Genomic DNA, 20,871 nt, shown 5'->3' on the forward strand with positions numbered 1-20,871 from the left:
AAGTTCAACGAGTAACACTGGAAACTCAAGGGAAGGATATCGGCCTCCTCTCCACGACCACATGTCTTCTCCCTTTCTACGAACTTGGCTCGCCATCAAACACGAAGTCTACAGGATGTCACAGAAGGTCGTGCAGTCATCATGTCTCCAAGAAATCAAGAAGAAAGAAAATAAAATAAAATAAAACGGTAAGACAAAGAAGAAGAAAAAAAAAAAAAAAAAAAAAAAAAAAAAAACCTGGCCTGATCACAGACCAGAACATTCATTTAGTACATTTCAAAATAAGTTCCACATCAAAGATCCAGAATAACATCTAATACACAGTTACAATTACCATTTCTTCATGAACTAATATAATCACATTCGTTTACCTCTGAATCAATAGCTTTCTTTCTTATACAGACAAGTGGCCAACAATGGCGACGGTAAACTAGTGATCGATTTTTTTCTTTTGCTCTCACACAGGCACTTCAACTACAGGCGTGCGTGATCAGAAAATGGCGTCGGTGAACAAGTAGAATGTATTCCTCTATTCAGTCGGCTTCTTATTCAGAATGCATCAAATTAATTAGATCTCAAACTTTTTCAAAGATTTTCAATCTAAGATTTATATAATGGATCACGACGTTCAGATTGCGTCTGCTCCTCTCAATCAAAGCTCGTCTCTTCTGTCATCGCGCCTGCTCGTCGACACCCATGGCGCGAATGACAAAGAGCTCTCATTGGTTGATGATCACTGAGCTTTTTTATCTAGAATGAATTCGCATATATTATTTTTATTGCTTAATTTTTTCATCTCTTATCGACTTTTATTAAGGGAATATGATATCACTAAATGGTGTATAAATTAAATAATTACCTTTATTTAACCTGTGTTACAAACAGCTTCTTGTAAAGGGTTTTAATTACTTTGCAAAACATATCTCCAAAACCAAATCTATGTAATGACTTAATAATAAATTGGTGCTCTAAAGCCGGGGTTTTCAAAGTGGGGGCGCCGCAGAAAGTTGGGGAAAAAATAGCGAGAAAAAAAAAAGTAAAAAAACGTAAAAATATTTGTGTTTTAACAAGAACTGGAGTAGGCAATGTCAGAAAAGAAAATGAAGACTCAAAAATATTTATAGAAAATTTACCCATTTAAACTTGTTTTTATTAATCAGTTTGGGTTAAAGTGGTGTTTTATAAAAAAACATATATATAGACCAACGCTACTTTTGCGTCATCGAAGGGTAACGCCCCTTTTTGGGGGAAAACAAACGGATTCCCCTAAGAACAGAACTCGCCTGCTCTAGACCTGCAAAGTTTCTTGATAGCAAAAATCGCACAAACATACACTCTCTTTGGACTATTCAGACATCTATCACTATCTCGTGGAATCACCAAGTAAGTAGCCTATTTTTTTTTTTTTTTTTGTCATTAACACACTCACAGTATGACAAACTAGACGATGAGGCCATGTCAAGAGGAGTCGGTGGTTTACTTGGATCATATTTCACTTGATTTAAGCTATTGACATAGTTTTGTTGTCGACTAGCTATAACTTACTAGTTAGAAAGACGAAGCTGCTAGCAGCTACGTGATTAACGTTAGCTCTCACTAGGCACGCTACCTTGGCTGTTAACTGATTTTACTGTTGAAATAGTGGCAGGCTAGGACTAAAGTGGACTTGGCTGGTTTCTGCTAAGTGTCTAGAAAGTGCAAGGACTTTAAAAGTTGTAAAAAGGTTTACAGTGTACGGCAAAATATGTATGGGACCTATGTATGGGGCATGTTTTTCATTGTCTCTACCCCACTTAAGGTACGGACTATTTATGTTTTTAGCATCTGACATGATTGTTCTGTACAGTGTTTGAGGGTTTCTTACTAGTATAGCTAGTCGACAACAAAACTGTCAATAGCTTAAATCAAGTGAAATATGATCCAAGTAAACCACCGACTCCTCTTGACATGGCCTCAATCGTCTAGTTTGTCATACTGTGAGTGTGTTAATGACAAAAAAAAAAAATAGGCTAACGTTACTTACTTGGTGATTCCACGAGATAGTGGTAGATGTCTGAATAATAGTCCATATTTGGCCACTGCGTGGGGTCATTAATCCAGTTTTCGACCATTTCAAAGGGACACCTCTGTAACTCCCTATCCAGTAGCTTCTTTAAATATCGCTCACGGTCCTCGGCCGGCAAAGAGAGTGTATGTTTGTGCGATTTTTGCTATCAAGAAACTTTGCAGGTCTAGAGCGAGCGAGTTCTGTTCTTAGGGGAATCCGTTTGTTTTCCCCAAAAAAGGGGCGTTACCCTTCGATGACGCAAAAGTAGCGTTGGTCTATACCATACCATACCATCTTCTTCCGCTTTTCCGGGGCCGGGTCGCGGGGGCAGCAGTCTAAGCAGAGATGCCCAGACTTCCCTCTCCCTAGACACTTCCTCCAGCTCTTCCGGGGGGACACCGAGGCGTTCCCAGGCCAGCCAGGAGACATAGTCCCTCCAGCGTGTCCTAGGTCTTCCCCGGGGTCTCCACCCAGTGGGAAGCGCCCGGAACACCTTCCCGGGAAGGCGTCCAGGAGGCATCCGGAACAGATGCCCGAGCCACCTCAGCTGACCCCTCTCGATGTGGAGGAGCAGCGGCTCTACTCTGAGCTCCTCCCGAGTGACCGAGCTTCTCACCCTATCTCTCACCCTATCTCTAAGGGATCGCCCAGCCACCCTGCGGAGAAAGCTCATTTCGGCCGCCTGTATCCGGGATCTTGTCCTTTCGGTCATGACCCACAGCTCATGACCATAGGTGAGAGTAGGAACATAGATTGACCGGTAAATCGAGAGCTTCGCCTTGCGGCTCAGCTCTTTCTTTACCACGACAGACCGGTACATCGACCGCATTACTGCAGAAGCTGCACCGATCCGTCTGTCAATCTCCCGTTCCATCCTTCCCTCATTCGTGAACAAAACCCCAAGATACTTAAACTCCTCCACTTGAGGCAGGAACTCTCCACCAACCTGAAGTGGGCAAACCACCCTTTCCTGACTGAGGACCATGGCCTCGGATTTGGAGGTGCTGATTCTCATCCCAGCCGCTTCACACTCGGCTGCAAACCGTCCCAGTGCATGCTGAAGGTCCTGGCTTGAAGGGGCCAACACGACAACATCATCTGCAAAGAGCAGAGACGAAATCGTGTTGTCCCCAAACCTGACACCCTCCGGCCCCTGGCTGCACCTAGAAATTATGTCCATAAAAATTATGAACAGAACCGGCGACAAAGGGCAGCCCTGCCGGAGTCCAACATGCACCGGGAAGAAGTCTGACTTACTGCCGGCACTGCGAACCAAGCTCCTGCTTCGGTCATACAGGGACCGGACAGGCCGCCGCACCCTCCACAGGCCGCCGCAAGGGACACAGTCGAATGCCTTCTCCAAATCCACAAAGCACATGTGGATTGGTTGGGCCAACTCCCATGAGCCCTCCAGCACCCTGTAGAGGGTATAGAGCTGGTCCAGTGTTCCACGGCCCGGACGAAAACCACACTGTTCCTCCTGAATCCGAGGTTCTACTACAGTATCGGCCGTGTTCTCCTCTCCAGTACCCTGGCATAGACTTTCCCAGGGAGGCTGAGAAGTGTGATCCCCCTGTAGTTGGAACACACCCCCCGGTCCCCCTTCTTAAAAAGAGGGACCACCACCCCGGTCTGCCATCCCAGAGGCACTGTCCCCAACAGCCACGCGATGCTGCAGAGGCGTGTCAGCCAAGACAGCCCCACAACATCCAGAGACTTGAGGTACTCAGGGCGGATCTCATCCACCCCCGGTGCCTTGCCACCGAGGAGTTTCTTGACTACCTCGGTGACTTCAGCCCGGGTGATGGACGAGTCCACCTCTGAGCCCTCAGCCTCTGCTTCCTCAATGAAAGACATGACGGCGGGATTGAGGAGATCCTCGAACAAAATTTTAAGTTCTATAATTGAGTTATTAACTTCTAATAAAGTAATTTCACTATAGCAGAGGTTTCTATCATTACCCGAAATAGTCTTGCAATGTTTAACAGATTCAAGAAAAGTAGCTGCCTCTTCAGAATAATGTTGATGGTTAAAGATTACAGTAAAAATCAGCACAGAAATTTGCAGTTTCTTGAGGGTTATTATTAGTCACTGTCCCATCAATATGTAGAGTTTCAATTTGCTTCTTATTTTTATGAAGGAATATCAATTCTTAAAGTCAGTCATTTTTAGTTGATGAATGAGCAGAACATTGTAGTGTAGAGAGGGGCACAACGTAACACGGGGCTAGTTGTAACACACTTGTTTTAAATACTTCCACACATGCTAGCATGACGAAACTTGGTGTATTTACTAGTTGCCATATCAACACTTTATAGATAAATAATTGCGCCAAAATTCGTTTGTTTTGTTTTGTTTTTTTTGGAAGATATCGATAGACATTTATTAAACCATAGCAAAAGTAAATTTCTTTAAGTTATTTTGCGTCTCTTTTTTTTAACATGTTATTTAATGGTTGATATAGTTCTTTAATGCTTCGCTAACTATCAGAAGACACTAGCAGGGTTTAAATCCCAGTTGTGCAGGCGGGGCATGTTGTCACACTGCGTTACAATGTGCCCCTATTAGAAATATGCTATTCTATTCTATACTTTTTTGAATTCTATTGAGAAAACATGAGAAAAAGGTGAATAAAGACTGAGATTCAATGTTCAGAAATGACTAATTATTAATATGTTTTGAACTATGTTGTATAGCTGTGTTTTCCTGTTCGTAGTCAAAACTCAAAAATGGCATTATTTTATATGAAAAAGTTAATAATTGTATTTTATTGAGGAAATATTTTAGTTTGTCTTGTATTGTTTGATTAGATCAGATAGCATTTTAAGCTGTCATATGGTCATGTTACTATGAACCCCTCACATGTTACAATGTACCCCACCTATGGGGCATGTTGTCACATGTCACTTCCATTCTTTCGGATATATCAAGAAAAAAGTGTATACTGTATTAATAAAACAAAGACACATAATTGTACTAGACATGATGTGTGAAATTAATGAGGGAAAAAAATAAATACTCTGAACCCTAAGTAGATTTACACAAACTAAGAAAGTCAAAAAGCGTTACTTTGTGCCCTGCTCTCCCCTAGTGCACCTTCTAATCGCAATTTGCTTTTGTGCTTTATAATAAAGTTTCAGATTTCAAATTATGTCAATATTATTATCAAATTTAAACAAATAGCTCCTTCAACCTCATTGTAGCTCCTCAGTTCAAGCGGTTATTGACTGAATACCTTTTTTTCCTTTTTACTAATTTCTAAATAAACTATCATGAATAAACTAATCATGTCTCATGTAATCACTCAAACTAAGAAAGCTTGAGAGCAATGTTACATTTACCTCATAAAAGTCATTCAATAAACTCATTAGACAATTACATTAGACACTATATTACATATCATTATATGTACATTTCTTTTTCTGTATATCTGAATAAATCTAACAATCTAAAAGTTTTTATATCAACCATTTAAAACAAAGTTAGCATTATAACTTTATTATTAACTGTGATCTTAAAGGATTTGCTATCCTGTGGCTCCCTCTGGTGGACAACATTAGTATTCATCTCTGAATCGAATTGACATTTTTTTAACGATTACATTTTTTAATGATTATTTTATTACTGATAATATAGCCACATCAAACTCAAATTCACTGATTCATGGTATCTTATTTCATGCTTTAACGGTTGAATGTTAAACTTCCATTTTGTAGCTAAGCAGTAATTAATTATACATCATAATATCACTTGTTAAATGGTTATTTAATAATTACATTCAGTCCTGCATGAACAGATTCAGTTTGTTTGCAGATTCGATGTGCGCTCACGCGCTCGCTCACGCACGCGACTTCGGGTGCGCGTGCGTGATGAGTGATTCAAATTTTATTTGTTATGGCGACGGGGACGCGTGTTATGAATTCTGACTGCAAATATCAACACTTTGATCGCTATCTGTTGGTTGAGAGACTAGACGAGGCTGATTCAGAGACTTTTGCTGAATATTTTCTGATCTTGAGATTTTGAAGCTGTTCGGAGGATTTCAGAGAGGAGACTTTCATTCTACAAGGAGATCGGATAATATATCCCCTAACGTTACATCGTTGTATTTTTTAAAACTTCATATTATTTCTGAGGATTCTTTCATTTGATTGTTCTTTTCTTATTTTAGAGGGAGTTTGGAGTTTTACTTAATTTATTTTTTGGGAGGGGTATTTCTGAGGAGCATTGTATTGTATTTTGTATTGTATTTGTATTGTTTTTATTGCAGTTTGAAGGATGCCAGGCCCACATGTTTCTGTGCCCACAGGTCCGGCTCACAGGGAGCAGAGCCCAGATGATGGACGTCCGTCCACTTCCTCCAAACACTCTCGCAGAGGTCAGGCACTGAAGAGACAGGTGCACGACTCCCATCAGAGCGCTGAAAATGAGATGCCAATGAGAAAGAGGAGGAGGATGGGTAAGTCTGAGGGTAAAACAAATGACCATTGGAGAATATCACTGGAGTGTCGTTAATTACCATATTTAACCACACCATATTATATCAAAATATAATTTTTGAAGTTCTTCCTCCTGCAGATCAGCAGGTTCAAACCCCTCCAGCTCCAGGCCACCACAGTCCAGCACTTTTCCGGAATTGGTTTGAGGTATTGGCCCTAATAAGCTACAAATGAATTTGAATATATATTAATATTTGGATGATTTTGACACCTTTTTGTGCATTTGTTTTAAATGTTCTTTGTTTATTGTGATATGGAAAGAAATCAGGGTCAAATCTCTTCTATGTGCTCTATGTATATCATCAGCCTGTTAGTAGTGAGGGAAGTGATAGTCAGGAGAGACAGAGGAAGAAGAGTAGGTCTGTAGATCTGATCACTCTTCACTGGAGTTCTGGAGAGCATCTCTCTCTTCACAGCAGTGGCTCAGCTCAGGGTCAGAAAGTGGAGGATCAGACCACTGCAACCATTAGTGAGAGACACGCTGAGGGTAAATCCAGTGACCAGTTGACAATGTGTAAATGCTCTGTTTATTAGTGCTCTGTACATCATAAAGTCTACATCATTTTCAGCGAGATATGAGTATCCATTAATGGAAACGTGTCATCCATGGGAACTTAAATTAATTAAGGGAATTTTTCTGTTCCCTTGGATGAAGTGCCATTAATTACCATGTGTTACAAATTCACACCTATATCAAAATCCCAAAGTTTGATCAAAGTTATGATTTTTTCCAGGACATGTCTTAAATATTTAAACAGAACTTTTTTTTTTTTTAAGAATTCATGTAGTAACTGAAGAATCACCATAATATGACTATGCAGTGTTTAATATTTTTTGATTGCATTTAAACATGCTTTTGTTTGATATTCCTTGCTCTATCCGGTGGTCTTGAAGATCATCAGGTTCAAACCCCTCCAGCTCCAGTCCATCACAGTCCAGTCAGTCCAGCACCAGGTCACAACAACAGAGCGGACGAGACAACTGAGGGTGAGTTTACGGCCATGACCTCAAACATTAAACTCACTGCTGTCCATGCAACTAAATTGAATCATCTTTTTGCAGACAACATTCTGAGCCGGTATGAGATGGGCAGAATGCTTGGTGAGGGATCATTCGGCTCCGTTTATGAAGGGAAACGCTTGGAGGATGGCCTTGAGGTATCGTCATTCTCTTACAATATTTAGCCAGCAAATTATTTTGTCTCACTATATCCATTTCAAGTCTTTTTGTGTAGATTTTTCCACTACAGTATTTACTGCATTTGACATGTTAGAAATGTAACGTTTTTTTTTTTGGTTGATCAGGTGGCAGTGAAAATTGCCAGAAAGCCGCAGAACCTGAAATACATCTACATTGTAAGTAGCCTACACTCACTATGTGGTTTTCAAATTAAAATATGTAAACATAATGACAACACCTTCATATAATAATGATCTTTCTTCCAGCCTGGTCATCCCGCACCCTTCCCATTAGAGGTCGGCCTATTAATCCTGGCTAATAGGGGCCCCAAAGTTTCAGAGATCATTGAGTTGCTGGACTGGCAGGACCAGCCTGACCAATATATCATGGTCTTGGAGCGTCCCTCACCCTGTGAAGATCTGTGGCATTTCTGTAATCGTCACGAAGGCGTCCTAGATGAGGACACAGCGCGGTTCATCATGGCGCAGGCAACACTGGCTGCTCATATGTGCTGTCGCCGTGGAGTGTTTCACCGGGATGTTAAGCTGGAGAACCTGCTGGTCAACACAGAAACGCTTGAGGTCAAACTGATCGACTTCGGGTGCGGGGATCTCCTGCAGGAATCTGGCTATGAAACATTCTGTGGTATGAATTATGAATCAAACCTGTAGTTTGGGACTTAAGTTCTAGTGACTAGTTCAATTGGTATCATATAAACCATATCTCACATTTGAGGCAGCATTTTTTAAAATTAAAAACACCAGATGTTTTTACCACATGTTATGGTATTTCACCCATCAAACAAATCTTTTTTCTGCAGGCACTCTACGCTACCGCCCACCTGAGTCCTGCACAGAGGGCAAGTACCACGGGAAACCAGCGACTGTGTGGTCTCTGGGAGTGCTCTTATTCCTGTTGCTGTGTGGACGCTTTCCAGAACCAAGAGACAGGCAAATGATTGATGAAGACATCTGGTCTGATCCTGGCATGTCAAACGGTAAGATGGCATTCATCACAACAAAGAAGACCAACTTTAAATCATACAAAACAAAGAAAGTACGAAAAAGTAACACCTGAGCCAAGTGGCTGTATAGAAGATAGATATTGGATAATACAAGCACTTTTTCCTGATTTTCTGACCGTACTTTATAGAATAGTGGAATCTTACAGCTTAATACAAAGACAGCAGGTGTAAAGTTGAAGGTAATATAATCTGACTCGCTTCTATCGTTCTGCACAGAATGCTGCCTCCTGATTCGATCCCTCCTGAAGGAAAGCCCAAGACAACGGATTTATTTGAGGAAAATCCTTCGACATGAATGGTTTAAGGTAATGAGCCTAAGATCAGCTGCAAATGATTTTGAAGATTATATTCACTTTTCATTGTAAAGATTTTTTAAATGTTTTCTTCTAATTGTAATCTATGACTGTAACCTTTTTTGTTTGTTTGTTTCAGGTCACAGAATAAGACGTGAAGAGCAATGTCAGGATTCCTCTCTTAGCCGCCCCAGAAGTTCCTGTGAAAGCTGCTTCTGCCACGGCCCTCTCCGAAGGATCTCCAGAGAACACCATCTTTGTATATTTGTGAATAATACAATCTTTGTATTCTTGAATAATGGCTGTTATTGTTCATTAACTATTACTGTATATACATTTTATATACATTTTATTGTAATAAAATAAATCATATTTTATATAAACAATATTGGCGTACCTGATTTTGAGAAATGGTATGTGTGTTAGACCGCTTAACATTGTGATTGCTATCAGGATATGAGGAGACTTTCAACTAGCATAACACAATTATTGTTTTTGTAGACAATCACCTATTGCACCTCAGCATTTTCCAAACACTTTTATCTTTATATGGAAACAATTCTGTATTCTTCAGGAGGGGCAGGTCCTCTAACCACCTTATTTTGTATTTTTTATTTTTTAATGCCAAGGTATCAAAAATACAAGTACATAGCAAAAATGTAAAGGTTACATAGAATTAAATGATAATAAAATCCATAATTTATACATGGGTCTATACATACAGGTTTCATATAGCCTATACTGTATATACATATAAAAACAGAAGAAAAACAGAACAGAAAACTTTAATGAAATAAATTAAAAAGTTGAAAGAAGATTATTGTCTTAAGAGCTTTAAGATTCTTAGATGATGAAATATTTTGGATGTACTGTTGGACCTCTCTCCTAAAACAAGGAATGTAGGATTCTGAAGTGAGAATTAACAGCGGTGAGTGTGAAATTCTGCAAGGAGCAATAATAGATTAATAATAATAAAGTATTCGTTAGTTTTAGCTTTTTGTATGTTAAAGAAGTAAAACATGAAATCCTTAAAAAACAAAGAGAAACCCGGAAGCACATTGCAGTTAATAAAATGAGAAAATTCGTCCCAAAATAGTTGCATGAGGACAATCCCAGAAGATATGAGGAGCAGATTCATCAGGGGCGCCACAGAAAGAACAACTTGTGTCTATATCTGACTTAAACCTTTTAAAAAAGCTTTAGCAGGGTAAAATTTGTGTAATAATTTTAATGAAATTTCTCTAGCCTTGTTAGTTATTATGTATTTCAAAGGCAGAGTATATACTTTTTTCCAATCAATATCAACCAAATTCTGCAATATGACGCCACATATGGAATTGTTAAAAGCTCCTTTTGAAAGAGAGATCTAATTCTATAATTACGTGATGAAGGATGTGACAAAAAGCAGTTTTCCTACTGGGAGTTTACGTAAAAATTCTTCATAATTTAAAGTAAGACCTTCTGAATCTAATAACTGAGAAACAGTCAAAATATGTTTCTCAAACCAATTACTAAAAAACAAAGACTTATTCTTACCGGTATATACAATATGCCGGTTGTTCCAAATAAAGTACGGTGAGGGGAAAAGTTGTGCTCAAAAATGAAAGACCACGCAAGTAATGCTTGCTTATGGAACTTAGATAAGTTGTAAGGGATTCTAGCAATATTGTAATTGCAGATCCATAGGAAAGGGAAGACCACCTAATTTGGAAAAGAAGTAATTAGGGATACAATTCCAAATTGAATTTGGATTACACAAAAACTGTCTAATCCAATTAATTTTGAAAGTGTTGTTCAGAGATGAGAAATCAAGAAAATTCAACCCACCATCCTTTTATCTATTCATTATTACAGACTTCTTAAGATATTTTGTTTTTCCCAATAAAATTTGATCGGGTTTTATCGACAGTGCTCTGCCTCTCAAGGTCAAGTCTCTCTGCAACCATGCATTAAATCTTCTTTGGGCTTTTATTATCAAGTTCAAGGTACTTCTTTTATCTTGATTTTTAGTGCACAATGCCTAAACATGTAACTTCTAACTGAGATCTAACTGGAATATTATAAAAAGAGGTTTTTGGTGCACCCAAAGTAGAAATAAATAGTGAGAAATGGGACACCCTTGTCTGACTCCTCTAGATAAACTAAACCTTGGGGAAGTGCCATTCTTTAATTTAATCGAACATGTAGCACTTGTCTGGATTATTAGCAGTAATTTAGTAGATTCTTTTTATTTTTATAATACAGATAAGATTTGAATTCCATCAGAAGAATTAGGGATCGCTAAGGAGACGGCGGGTTATCATGAGAAGTAACAGACAGACATAAGGTTTAATTAGAAATAGAAATATAATTGGTTTCACTTGGGGAAAAAAATAGAAAGTTAATAACATAAAATAAAAAAAAGTCTTGTAAAAATGACAAGATCACATGAACAATAGACAATAAAACTGACTATGAAAATTTCCCCCACGAGTGCACTCTTGACTTTTTTTTCAAATATGTATACACATAGTCAGTTCAATATTCAGAGAGAAAATAAACAAATAGGAAATAACAAAAGAGAGTATAATCTCTCTATCAAAAGAACTTCAAGTATTTCTCATAAAAGTTTCAATGCCTCTCAAATCTGGGTTGTGGTTGACCATACACCCTCAAAAAAAAAAAAGAAAAGAAAAAGTTCTTTAGATCAAATTTGTCGTGCTCCAAGTTCAACGAGTAACACTGGAAACTCAAGGAAAGGATATCGGCCTCCTTTCCACGACCACATGTCTTCTCCCTTTCTACGAACTTGGCTCGCCATCAAACACGAAGTCTACAGGATGTCACAGAGGGTCGTGCAGTCATCATGTCTCCAAGAAAACAAGAAAGAAAATAAAATAAAACGGAAAGACAAAGAAGGAAAAAAATAAAAATAAAATAAAAAAACCCCTGGCCTGATCACAGACCAGAACATTCATTTAGTACATTTCAAAATAAGTTCCACATCAAAGATCCAGAATAACATCTAATACAGTTACAATTACCATTTCTTCATGAACTAATATAATCACATTCGTTTACCTCTGAATCAATAGCTTTCTTTCTTATACAGACAAGTGGCCAACAATGGCAACTCTTTGTGATCGATTTTTTTCTTTTGCTCTCACACAGGCACTTCAACTACAGGCGTGCATGATCAGAAAATGGCGTCGGTGAACAAGTAGAATGTATTCCTCTATTCAGTCGGCTTCTTACTCAGAATGCATCAAATTAATTAGATCTCAAACTTTCTCATACTTTTTCAAAGATTTTCCATCTAAGATTTATATAATGGATCACGACGTTCAGATTGCGTCTGCTCCTCTCAATCAAGCTCGTCTCTTCTGTCATCGCGCGTGCTCGTCGACACCCATGGCGCGAATGACAAAGAGCTCTCATTGGTTGATCACTGAGCTTTTTTATCTAGAATGAATTCGCATAATTATTTGTATTCTTAATTTTTTCATCTCTTATCGACTTTTATTAAGGGAATATGATATCACTAAATGGTGTATAAATTAAATAATTACCTTTATTTAACCTGTGTTACAAACAGCTTCTTGTAAAGGGTTTTAATTACTTTGCAAAACATATCTCCAAAACCAAATCTATGTAATGACTTAATAATAAATTGGTGCTCTAAAGCCGGGGTTTTCAAAGTGGGGGCGCCGCAGAAAGTTGGGAAAAAAATAGCGAGAAAAAAAAAAGTTAAAAAACGTAAATATTTGTGTTTTAACAAGAACTGGAGTAGGCAATGTCAGAAAAGAAAATGAAGACTCAAAAATATTTATAGAAAATTTACCCATTTAAACTTGTTTTTATTAATCAGTTTGGGTTAAAGTGGTGTTTTATAAAAAAACATATATATACCAAACCATATACCATACCATCTTCTTCCACTTTTCCGGGGCCGGGTCGCGGGGGCAGCAGTCTAAGCAGAGATGCCCAGACTTCCCTCTCCCTAGACACTTCCTCCAGCTCTTCCGGGGGGACACCGAGGCGTTCCCAGGCAAGCCAGGAGACATAGTCCCTCCAGCGTGTCCTAGGTCTTCCCCGGGGTCTCCACCCAGTGGGAAGCGCCCGGAACACCTTCCCGGGAAGGCGTCCAGGAGGCATCCGGAACAGATGCCCGAGCCACCTCAGCTGACCCCTCTCGATGTGGAGGAGCAGCGGCTCTACTCTGAGCTCCTCCCGAGTGACCGAGCTTCTCACCCTATCTCTCACCCTATCGGGATCGCCCAGCCACCCTGCGGAGAAAGCTCATTTCGGCCGCCTGTATCCGGGATCTTGTCCTTTCGGTCATGACCCACAGCTCATGACCATAGGTGAGAGTAGGAACATAGATTGACCGGTAAATCGAGAGATTCGCCTTGCGGCTCAGCTCTTTCTTTACCACGACAGACCGGTACATCGACCGCATTACTGCAGAAGCTGCACCGATCCGTCTGTCAATCTCCCGTTCCATCCCTTCCTCATTCGTGAACAAAACCCCAAGATACTTAAACTCCTTCACTTGAGGCAGGAACTCTCCACCAACCTGAAGTGGGCAAACCACCCTTTCCCGACTGAGGACCATGGCCTCGGATTTGGAGGTGCTGATTCTCATCCCAGCCGCTTCACACTCGGCTGCAAACCGTCCCAGTGCATGCTGAAGGTCCTGGCTTGAAGGGGCCAACACGACAACATCATCCCCAAAGAGCAGAGACGAAATCGTGTTGTCCCCAAACCTGACACCCTCCGGCCCCTGGCTGCGCCTAGAAATTCTGTCCATAAAAATTATGAACAGAACCGGCGACAAAGGGCAGCCCTGCCGGAGTCCAACATGCACCGGGAACAAGTCTGACTTACTGTCGGCACTGCGAACCAAGCTCCTGCTTCGGTCGTACAGGGACCGGACAGGCCGCCGCACGCTCCACAGGCCGCCGCAAGGGACACAGTCGAATGCCTTCTCCAAATCCACAAAGCACATGTGGATTGGTTGGGCCAACTCCCATGAGCCCTCCAGCACCCTGTAGAGGGTATAGAGCTGGTCCAGTGTTCCACGGCCCGGACGAAAACCACACTGTTCCTCCTGAATCCGAGGTTCTACTACAGTATCGGCCGTGTTCTCCTCTCCAGTACCCTGGCATAGACTTTCCCTGGGAGGCTGAGAAGTGTGATCCCCCTGTAGTTGGAACACACCCCCCGGTCCCCCTTCTTAAAAAGAGGGACCACCACCCCGGTCTGCCATCCCAGAGGCACTGTCCCCAACAGCCACGCGATGCTGCAGAGGCGTGTCAGCCAAGACAGCCCCACAACATCCAGAGACTTGAGGTACTCAGGGCGGATCTCATCCACCCCCGGTGCCTTGCCACCGAGGAGTTTCTTGACTACCTCGGTGACTTCAGCCCGGGTGATGGACGAGTCCACCTCTGAGCCCTCAGCCTCTGCTTCCTCAATGAAAGACATGACGGCGGGATTGAGGAGATCCTCGAACAAAATTTTAAGTTCTATAATTGAGTTATTAACTTCTAATAAAGTAATTTCACTATAGCAGAGGTTTCTATCATTACCCGAAATAGTCTTGCAATGTTTAACAGATTCAAGAAAAGTAGTTGCCTCTTCAGAATAATGTTGATGGTTAAAGATTACAGTAAAAATCAGCACAGAAATTTGCAATTTCTTGAGGGTTATTAGTCACTGTCCCATCAATATGTAGAGTTTCAATTTGCTTCTTATTTTTATGAAGGAATATCAATTCTTAAAGTCAGTCATTTTTAGTTGATGAACGAGCAGAACATAGTGGAGAGAGGGGCACAACGTAACACGGGGCTAGTTGTAACACACTTGTTTTAAATACTTCCACACATGCTAGCATGACGAAACTTGGTGTATTCACTAGTTGCCATATCAACACTTTATAGAGAAATAATTGCGCCAAAATTCGTTTGTTTTTTTTTTGTTTTTTTTGGAAGATATCGATAGACATTTATTAAACCATAGCAAAAGTACATTTCTTTAAGTTATTTTTCATCTCTATTTTTTAACATGTTATTTAACGGTTGATATAGTTCTTTAATGCTTCGCTAACTATCAGAAGACACTAGCAGGGTTTAAATCCCAGTTGTGCAGGCGGGGCATGTTGTCACACTGCGTTACAATGTGCCCCTATTAGAAATATGCTATTCTATTCTATACTTTTTTGAATTCTATTGAGAAAACATGAGAAAAAGGTGAATAAAGACTGAGATTCAATGTTCAGAAATGACTAATTATTAATATGTTTTGAACTATGTTGTATAGCTGTGTTTTCCTCTGTTCGTCAAAACTCAAAAATGGCATTATTTTATATGAAAAAGTTAATAATTGTATTTTATTGAGGAAATATTTTAGTTTGTCTTGTATGTTTGTTTGATTAGATCAGATAGCATTTTAAGCTGTCATATGGTCATGTTACTATGAACCCCTCACATGTTACAATGTAGCCCACCTATGAGGCATGTTGTCACATGTCACTTCCATTCTTTCGGATATATCAAGAAAAAAGTGTATACTGTATTAAAAAAACAAAGACACATAATTGTACTAGACGTGTGAAATTAATGAGGGAAAAATAAATAAATAAATAAATACTATAAATACTTAGATTTACACAAACTAAGAAAGTCAAAAAGCGTTACTTTGTGCCCTGCTCTCCCCTAGTGCACCTTCTAATCGCAATTTGCTTTTGTGCTTTATTATAAAGTTTCAGATTTCAAATTATGTCAATATTATTATCAAATTTAAACAAATAGCTCCTTCAACCTCATTGTAGCTCCTCAGTTCAAGCGGTTATTGACTGAATACCTTTTTTTCCTTTTTACTAATTTCTAAATAAACTATCATGAATAAACTAATCATGTCTCATGTAATCACTCAAACTAAGAAAGCTTGAGAGCAATGTTACATTTACCTCATAAAAGTCATTCAATAAACTCATTAGACAATTACATTAGACACTATATTACATATCATTATATGTACATTTCTTTTTCTGTATATCTGAATAAATCTAACAATCTAAAAGTTTTTATATCAACCATTTAAAACAAAGTTAGCATTAGGCTATAACTTTATTATTAACTGTGATCTTAAAGGATTTGCTATTCTGTGGCTCTCTCTGGTGGACAACATTAGTATTCATCTCTGAATCGAATTGATATTTTTTTAACGATTACATTTTTTAATGATTATTTTATTACTGATAATATAGCCACATCAAACTCAAATTCACTGATTCATGGTACCTTATTTCATGCTTTAACGGTTGAATGTTAAACTTCCATTTTGTAGCTAAGCAGTAATTAATTATACATCATAATATCACTTGTTAAATGGTTATTTAATAATTACATTCAGTCCTGCATGAACAGATTCAGTTTGTTTGCAGATTCGATGTGCGCTCACGCGCTCTGCTCACGCACGCGACTTCGGGTGCGCGTGCGTGATGAGTGATTCAAATTTTATTTGTTATGGGGACGGGGACGCGTGTTATGAATTCTGACTGCAAATATCAACACTTTGATCGCTATCTGTTGGTTGAGAGACTAGACGAGGCTGATTCAGAGACTTTTGCTGAATATTTTCTGTGCTGATCTTGAGATTTTGAAGCTGTTCGGAGGATTTCAGAGAGGAGACTTTCATTCTACAAGGAGATCGGATAATATATCCCCTAACGTTACATCGTTGTATTTTTTAAAACTTCATATTATTTTTGAGGACTCTTTCATTTGATTGTTCTTTTCTTATTTTAGAGGGAGTTTGGAGTTTTATTTAATTGCCAGGCCCACATGTTTCTGTGCCCACAGGTCCGGCTCACAGGGAGCAGAGCCCAGATGATGGACGTCCGTCCACTTCCTCCAAACACTCTCGCAGAGGTCAGGCACTGAAGAGACAGGTGTACGACTCCCATCAGAGCGCTGAAAATGAGATGCCAATGAGAAAGAGGAGGAGGATGGGTAAGTCTGAGGGTAAAACAAATGACCATTGGAGAATATCACTGGAGTGTCATTAATTACCATATTTAACCACACCATATTATATCAAAATATAATTTTTGAAGTTCTTCCTCCTGCAGATCAGCAGGTTCAAACCCCTCCAGCTCCAGTCCACCACAGTCCAGCACTTTTCCGGAATTGGTTTGAGGTATTGGCCCTAATAAGCTACAAATGAATTTGAATATATATTAATATTTGGATGATTTTGACACCTTTTTGTGCATTTGTTTTAAATGTTCTTTGTTTATTGTGATATGGAAAGAAATCAGGGTCAAATCTCTTCTATGTGCTCTATGTATATCATCAGCCTGTTAGTAGTGAGGGAAGTGATAGTCAGGAGAGACAGAGGAAGAAGAGTAGGTCTGTAGATCTGATCACTCTTCACTGGAGTTCTGGAGAGCATCTCTCTCTTCACAGCAGTGGCTCAGCTCAGGGTCAGAAAGTGGAGGATCAGACCACTGCAACCATTAGTGAGAGACACGCTGAGGGTAAATCCAGTGACCAGTTGACAATGTGTAAATGCTCTGTTTATTAGTGCTCTGTACATCATAAAGTCTACATCAGTTTCAGCGAGATATGAGTATCCATTAATGGAAACGTGTCATCCATGGGAACTTAATTAATTAAGGGAATTTTTTTCTGTTCCCTTGGATGAAGTGCCATTAATTACCATATGTTACAAATTCACACCTATATCAAAATCCCAAAGTTTGATCAAAGTTATGTTTTTTTCCAGGACATGTCTTAAATATTTAAACAGAACTTTTTTTTTTTTTTTTTTTTTAAGAATTCATGTAGTAACTGAAGAATCACCATAATATGACTATGCAGTGTTTAATATTTTTTGATTGCATTTAAACATGCTTTTGTTTGATATTCCTTGCTCTATCCGGTGGTCTTGAAGATCATCAGGTTCAAACCCCTCCAGCTCCAGTCCATCACAGTCCAGTCAGTCCAGCACCAGGTCACAACAACAGAGCGGACGAGACAACTGAGGGTGAGTTTACGGCCATGACCTCAAACATTAAACTCACTGCTGTCCATGCAACTAAATTGAATCATCTTTTTGCAGACAACATTCTGAGCCGGTATGAGATGGGCAGAATGCTTGGTGAGGGATCATTCGGCTCCGTTTATGAAGGGAAACGCTTGGAGGATGGCCTTGAGGTATCGTCATTTTCTTACAATATTTAGCCAGCAAATAATTTTGTCTCACTACATCCATTTCAAGTCTTTTTGTGTAGATTTTTTCCACTACAGTATTTACTGCATTTGACATGTTAGAAATGTAACAAATTTTTTTTTTTGGTTGATCAGGTGGCAGTGAAAATTGCCAGAAAGCCGCAGAACCTGAAATACATCTACATTGTAAGTAGCCTACACTCACTATGTTGTTTTCAAATTAAAATATGTAAACATAATGACAACACCTTCATATAATAATGATCTTTCTTCCAGCCTGGTCATCCCGCACCCTTCCCATTAGAGGTCGGCCTATTAATCCTGGCTAATAGGGGCCCCAAAGTTTCAGAGATCATTGAGTTGCTGGACTGGCAGGACCAGCCTGACCAATATATCATGGTCTTGGAGCGTCCCTCACCCTGTGAAGATCTGTGGCATTTCTGTAATCGTCACGAAGGCGTCCTAGATGAGGACACAGCGCGGTTCATCATGGCGCAGGCAACACTGGCTGCTCATATGTGCTGTCGCCGTGGAGTGTTTCACCGGGATGTTAAGCTGGAGAACCTGCTGGTCAACACAGAAACGCTTGAGGTCAAACTGATCGACTTCGGGTGCGGGGATCTCCTGCAGGAATCTGGCTATGAAACATTCTGTGGTATGAATTATGAATCAAACCTGTAGTTTGGGACTTAAGTTCTAGTGACTAGTTCAATTGGTATCATATAAACCATATCTCACATTTGAGGCAGCATTTTTTTAATTTAAAAACACCAGATGTTTTTACCACATGTTATGGTATTTCACCCATCAAACAAATCTTTTTTCTGCAGGCACTCTACGCTACCGCCCACCTGAGTCCTGCACAGAGGGCAAGTACCACGGGAAACCAGTGACTGTGTGGTCTCTGGGAGTGCTCTTATTCCTGTTGCTGTGTGGACGCTTTCCAGAACCAAGAGACAGGCAAATGATTGATGAAGACATCTGGTCTGATCCTGGCATGTCAAACGGTAAGATGGCATTCATCACAACAAAGAAGACCAACTTTAAATCATACAAAACAAAGAAAGTACGAAAAAGTAACACCTGAGCCAAGTGGCTGTATAGAAGATAGATATTGGATAATACAAGCACTTTTTCCTGATTTTCTGACCGTACTTTATAGAATAGTCGAATCTTACAGCTTAATACAAAGACAGCAGGTGTAAAGTTGAAGGTAATAATCTGACTTGCTTCTATCGTTCTGCACAGAATGCTGCCTCCTGATTCGATCCCTCCTGAAGGAAAGCCCAAGACAACGGATTTATTTGAGGAAAATCCTTCGACATGAATGGTTTAAGGTAATGAGCCTAAGATCAGCTGCAAATGATTTTGAAGATTATATTCACTTTTCATTGTAAAGATTTTAAAAATGTTTTCTTCTAATTGTAATCTATGACTGTAACCTTTTTTGTTTGTTTGTTTCAGGTCACAGAATAAGACGTAAAGAGCAATGTCAGGATTCCTCTCTTAGCCGCCCCAGAAGTTCCTGTGAAAGCTGCTTCTGCCACGGCCCTCTCCGAAGGATCTCCAGAGAACACCATCTTTGTATATTTGTGAATAATACAATCTTTGTATTCTTGAATAATGGCTGTTATTGTTCATTAACTATTATTGTATATACATTTTATATAAATTTTATTGTAATAAAATAAATAATATTTTATATAAACAATTTTGGCGTACCTGATTTTGAGAAATGGTATGTGTGTTAGACCGCTTAACATTGTGATTGCTATCAGGATATGAGGAGACTTTCAACTAGCATAACACAATTATTGTTTTTGTAGACAATCACCTATTGCACCTCAGCATTTTCCAAACACTTTTATCTTTATATGGAAACAATTCTGTATTCTTCAGGAGGGGCAGGTCCTCTAACCACCTTATTTTGTATTTTGTATTTTTTTAATGCCAAGGTATCAAAAATACAAGTACATAGCAAAAATGTAAAAGTTACATACAATTAAATGATAATAAAATCCATAATTTATACATATATTATATACATGGGCCTATACATACAGGTTTCATATAGCCTACATATACATAGAAAAACAGAAGAGAAAACTTTAATGAAGTAAATTAAAAAGTTGAAAGAAGATTATTGTCTTAAGAGCTTTAAGATTCTTAGATGATGAAATATTTTGGATGTACTGTTGGACCTCTCTCCTAAAACAAGGAATGTAGGATTCTGAAGTGAGAATTAACAGCGGTGAGTGTAAAATTCTGCAAGGAGCAATAATAGATTATTAATAATAAAGTATTCGTTAGTTTTAGCTTTTTGTATGTTAAAGAAGTAAAACATGAAATCCTTAAAAAACAAAGAGAAACCCGGAAGCACATTGCAGTTAATAAAATGAGAAAATTCGTCCCAAAATAGTTGCATGAGGACAATCCCAGAAGATATGAGGAGCAGTTTCATCAGGGGCGCCACAGAAAGAACAACTTGTGTCTATATCTGACTTAAACCTTTTAAAAAAGCTTTAGCAGGGTAAAATTTGTGTAATCATTTTAATGAAATTTCTCTAGCCTTGTTAGTTATTATGTATTTCAAAGGCAGAGTATATACTTTTTT

At 39.2% G+C, this 20,871-nt stretch overlaps 2 protein-coding genes across 2 annotated transcripts; both read left to right on the top strand.

Annotated features, from left to right (window-relative positions):
* Nucleotides 1-6,325: 6,325 nt before the first annotated feature.
* On the top strand, nucleotides 6,326-9,291 carry LOC307163948 (serine/threonine-protein kinase pim-2-like; the record flags this gene model as incomplete). Its single annotated transcript, XM_079880295.1, has 9 exons — nucleotides 6,326-6,506; nucleotides 6,626-6,693; nucleotides 6,853-7,033; nucleotides 7,441-7,703; nucleotides 7,851-7,901; nucleotides 7,992-8,370; nucleotides 8,546-8,722; nucleotides 8,966-9,054; nucleotides 9,182-9,291. The coding sequence occupies 9 exons, from the start codon at nucleotides 6,326-6,328 to the stop codon at nucleotides 9,191-9,193; spliced, it is 1,401 nt and encodes a 466-aa protein (XP_079736421.1). The 3' UTR covers nucleotides 9,194-9,291.
* A 5,532-nt stretch (nucleotides 9,292-14,823) lies between these two features.
* On the top strand, nucleotides 14,824-19,344 carry LOC307163949 (serine/threonine-protein kinase pim-1-like; the record flags this gene model as incomplete). The annotated part of the gene is made up of 8 exons (XM_079880296.1): nucleotides 14,824-14,860; nucleotides 16,887-17,036; nucleotides 17,156-17,223; nucleotides 17,383-17,563; nucleotides 17,980-18,242; nucleotides 18,393-18,443; nucleotides 18,534-18,912; nucleotides 19,088-19,344. 8 exons carry the CDS (start codon nucleotides 14,824-14,826, stop codon nucleotides 19,342-19,344), a joined length of 1,386 nt encoding a protein of 461 aa, XP_079736422.1.
* Between the last annotated feature and the right edge of the window lie 1,527 nt (nucleotides 19,345-20,871).

This window comes from Squalius cephalus, assembly GCF_949319135.1.
Source record: "Squalius cephalus genome assembly, chromosome: 9".
In the NCBI taxonomy this organism is placed as follows: domain Eukaryota; kingdom Metazoa; phylum Chordata; class Actinopteri; order Cypriniformes; family Leuciscidae; genus Squalius; species Squalius cephalus.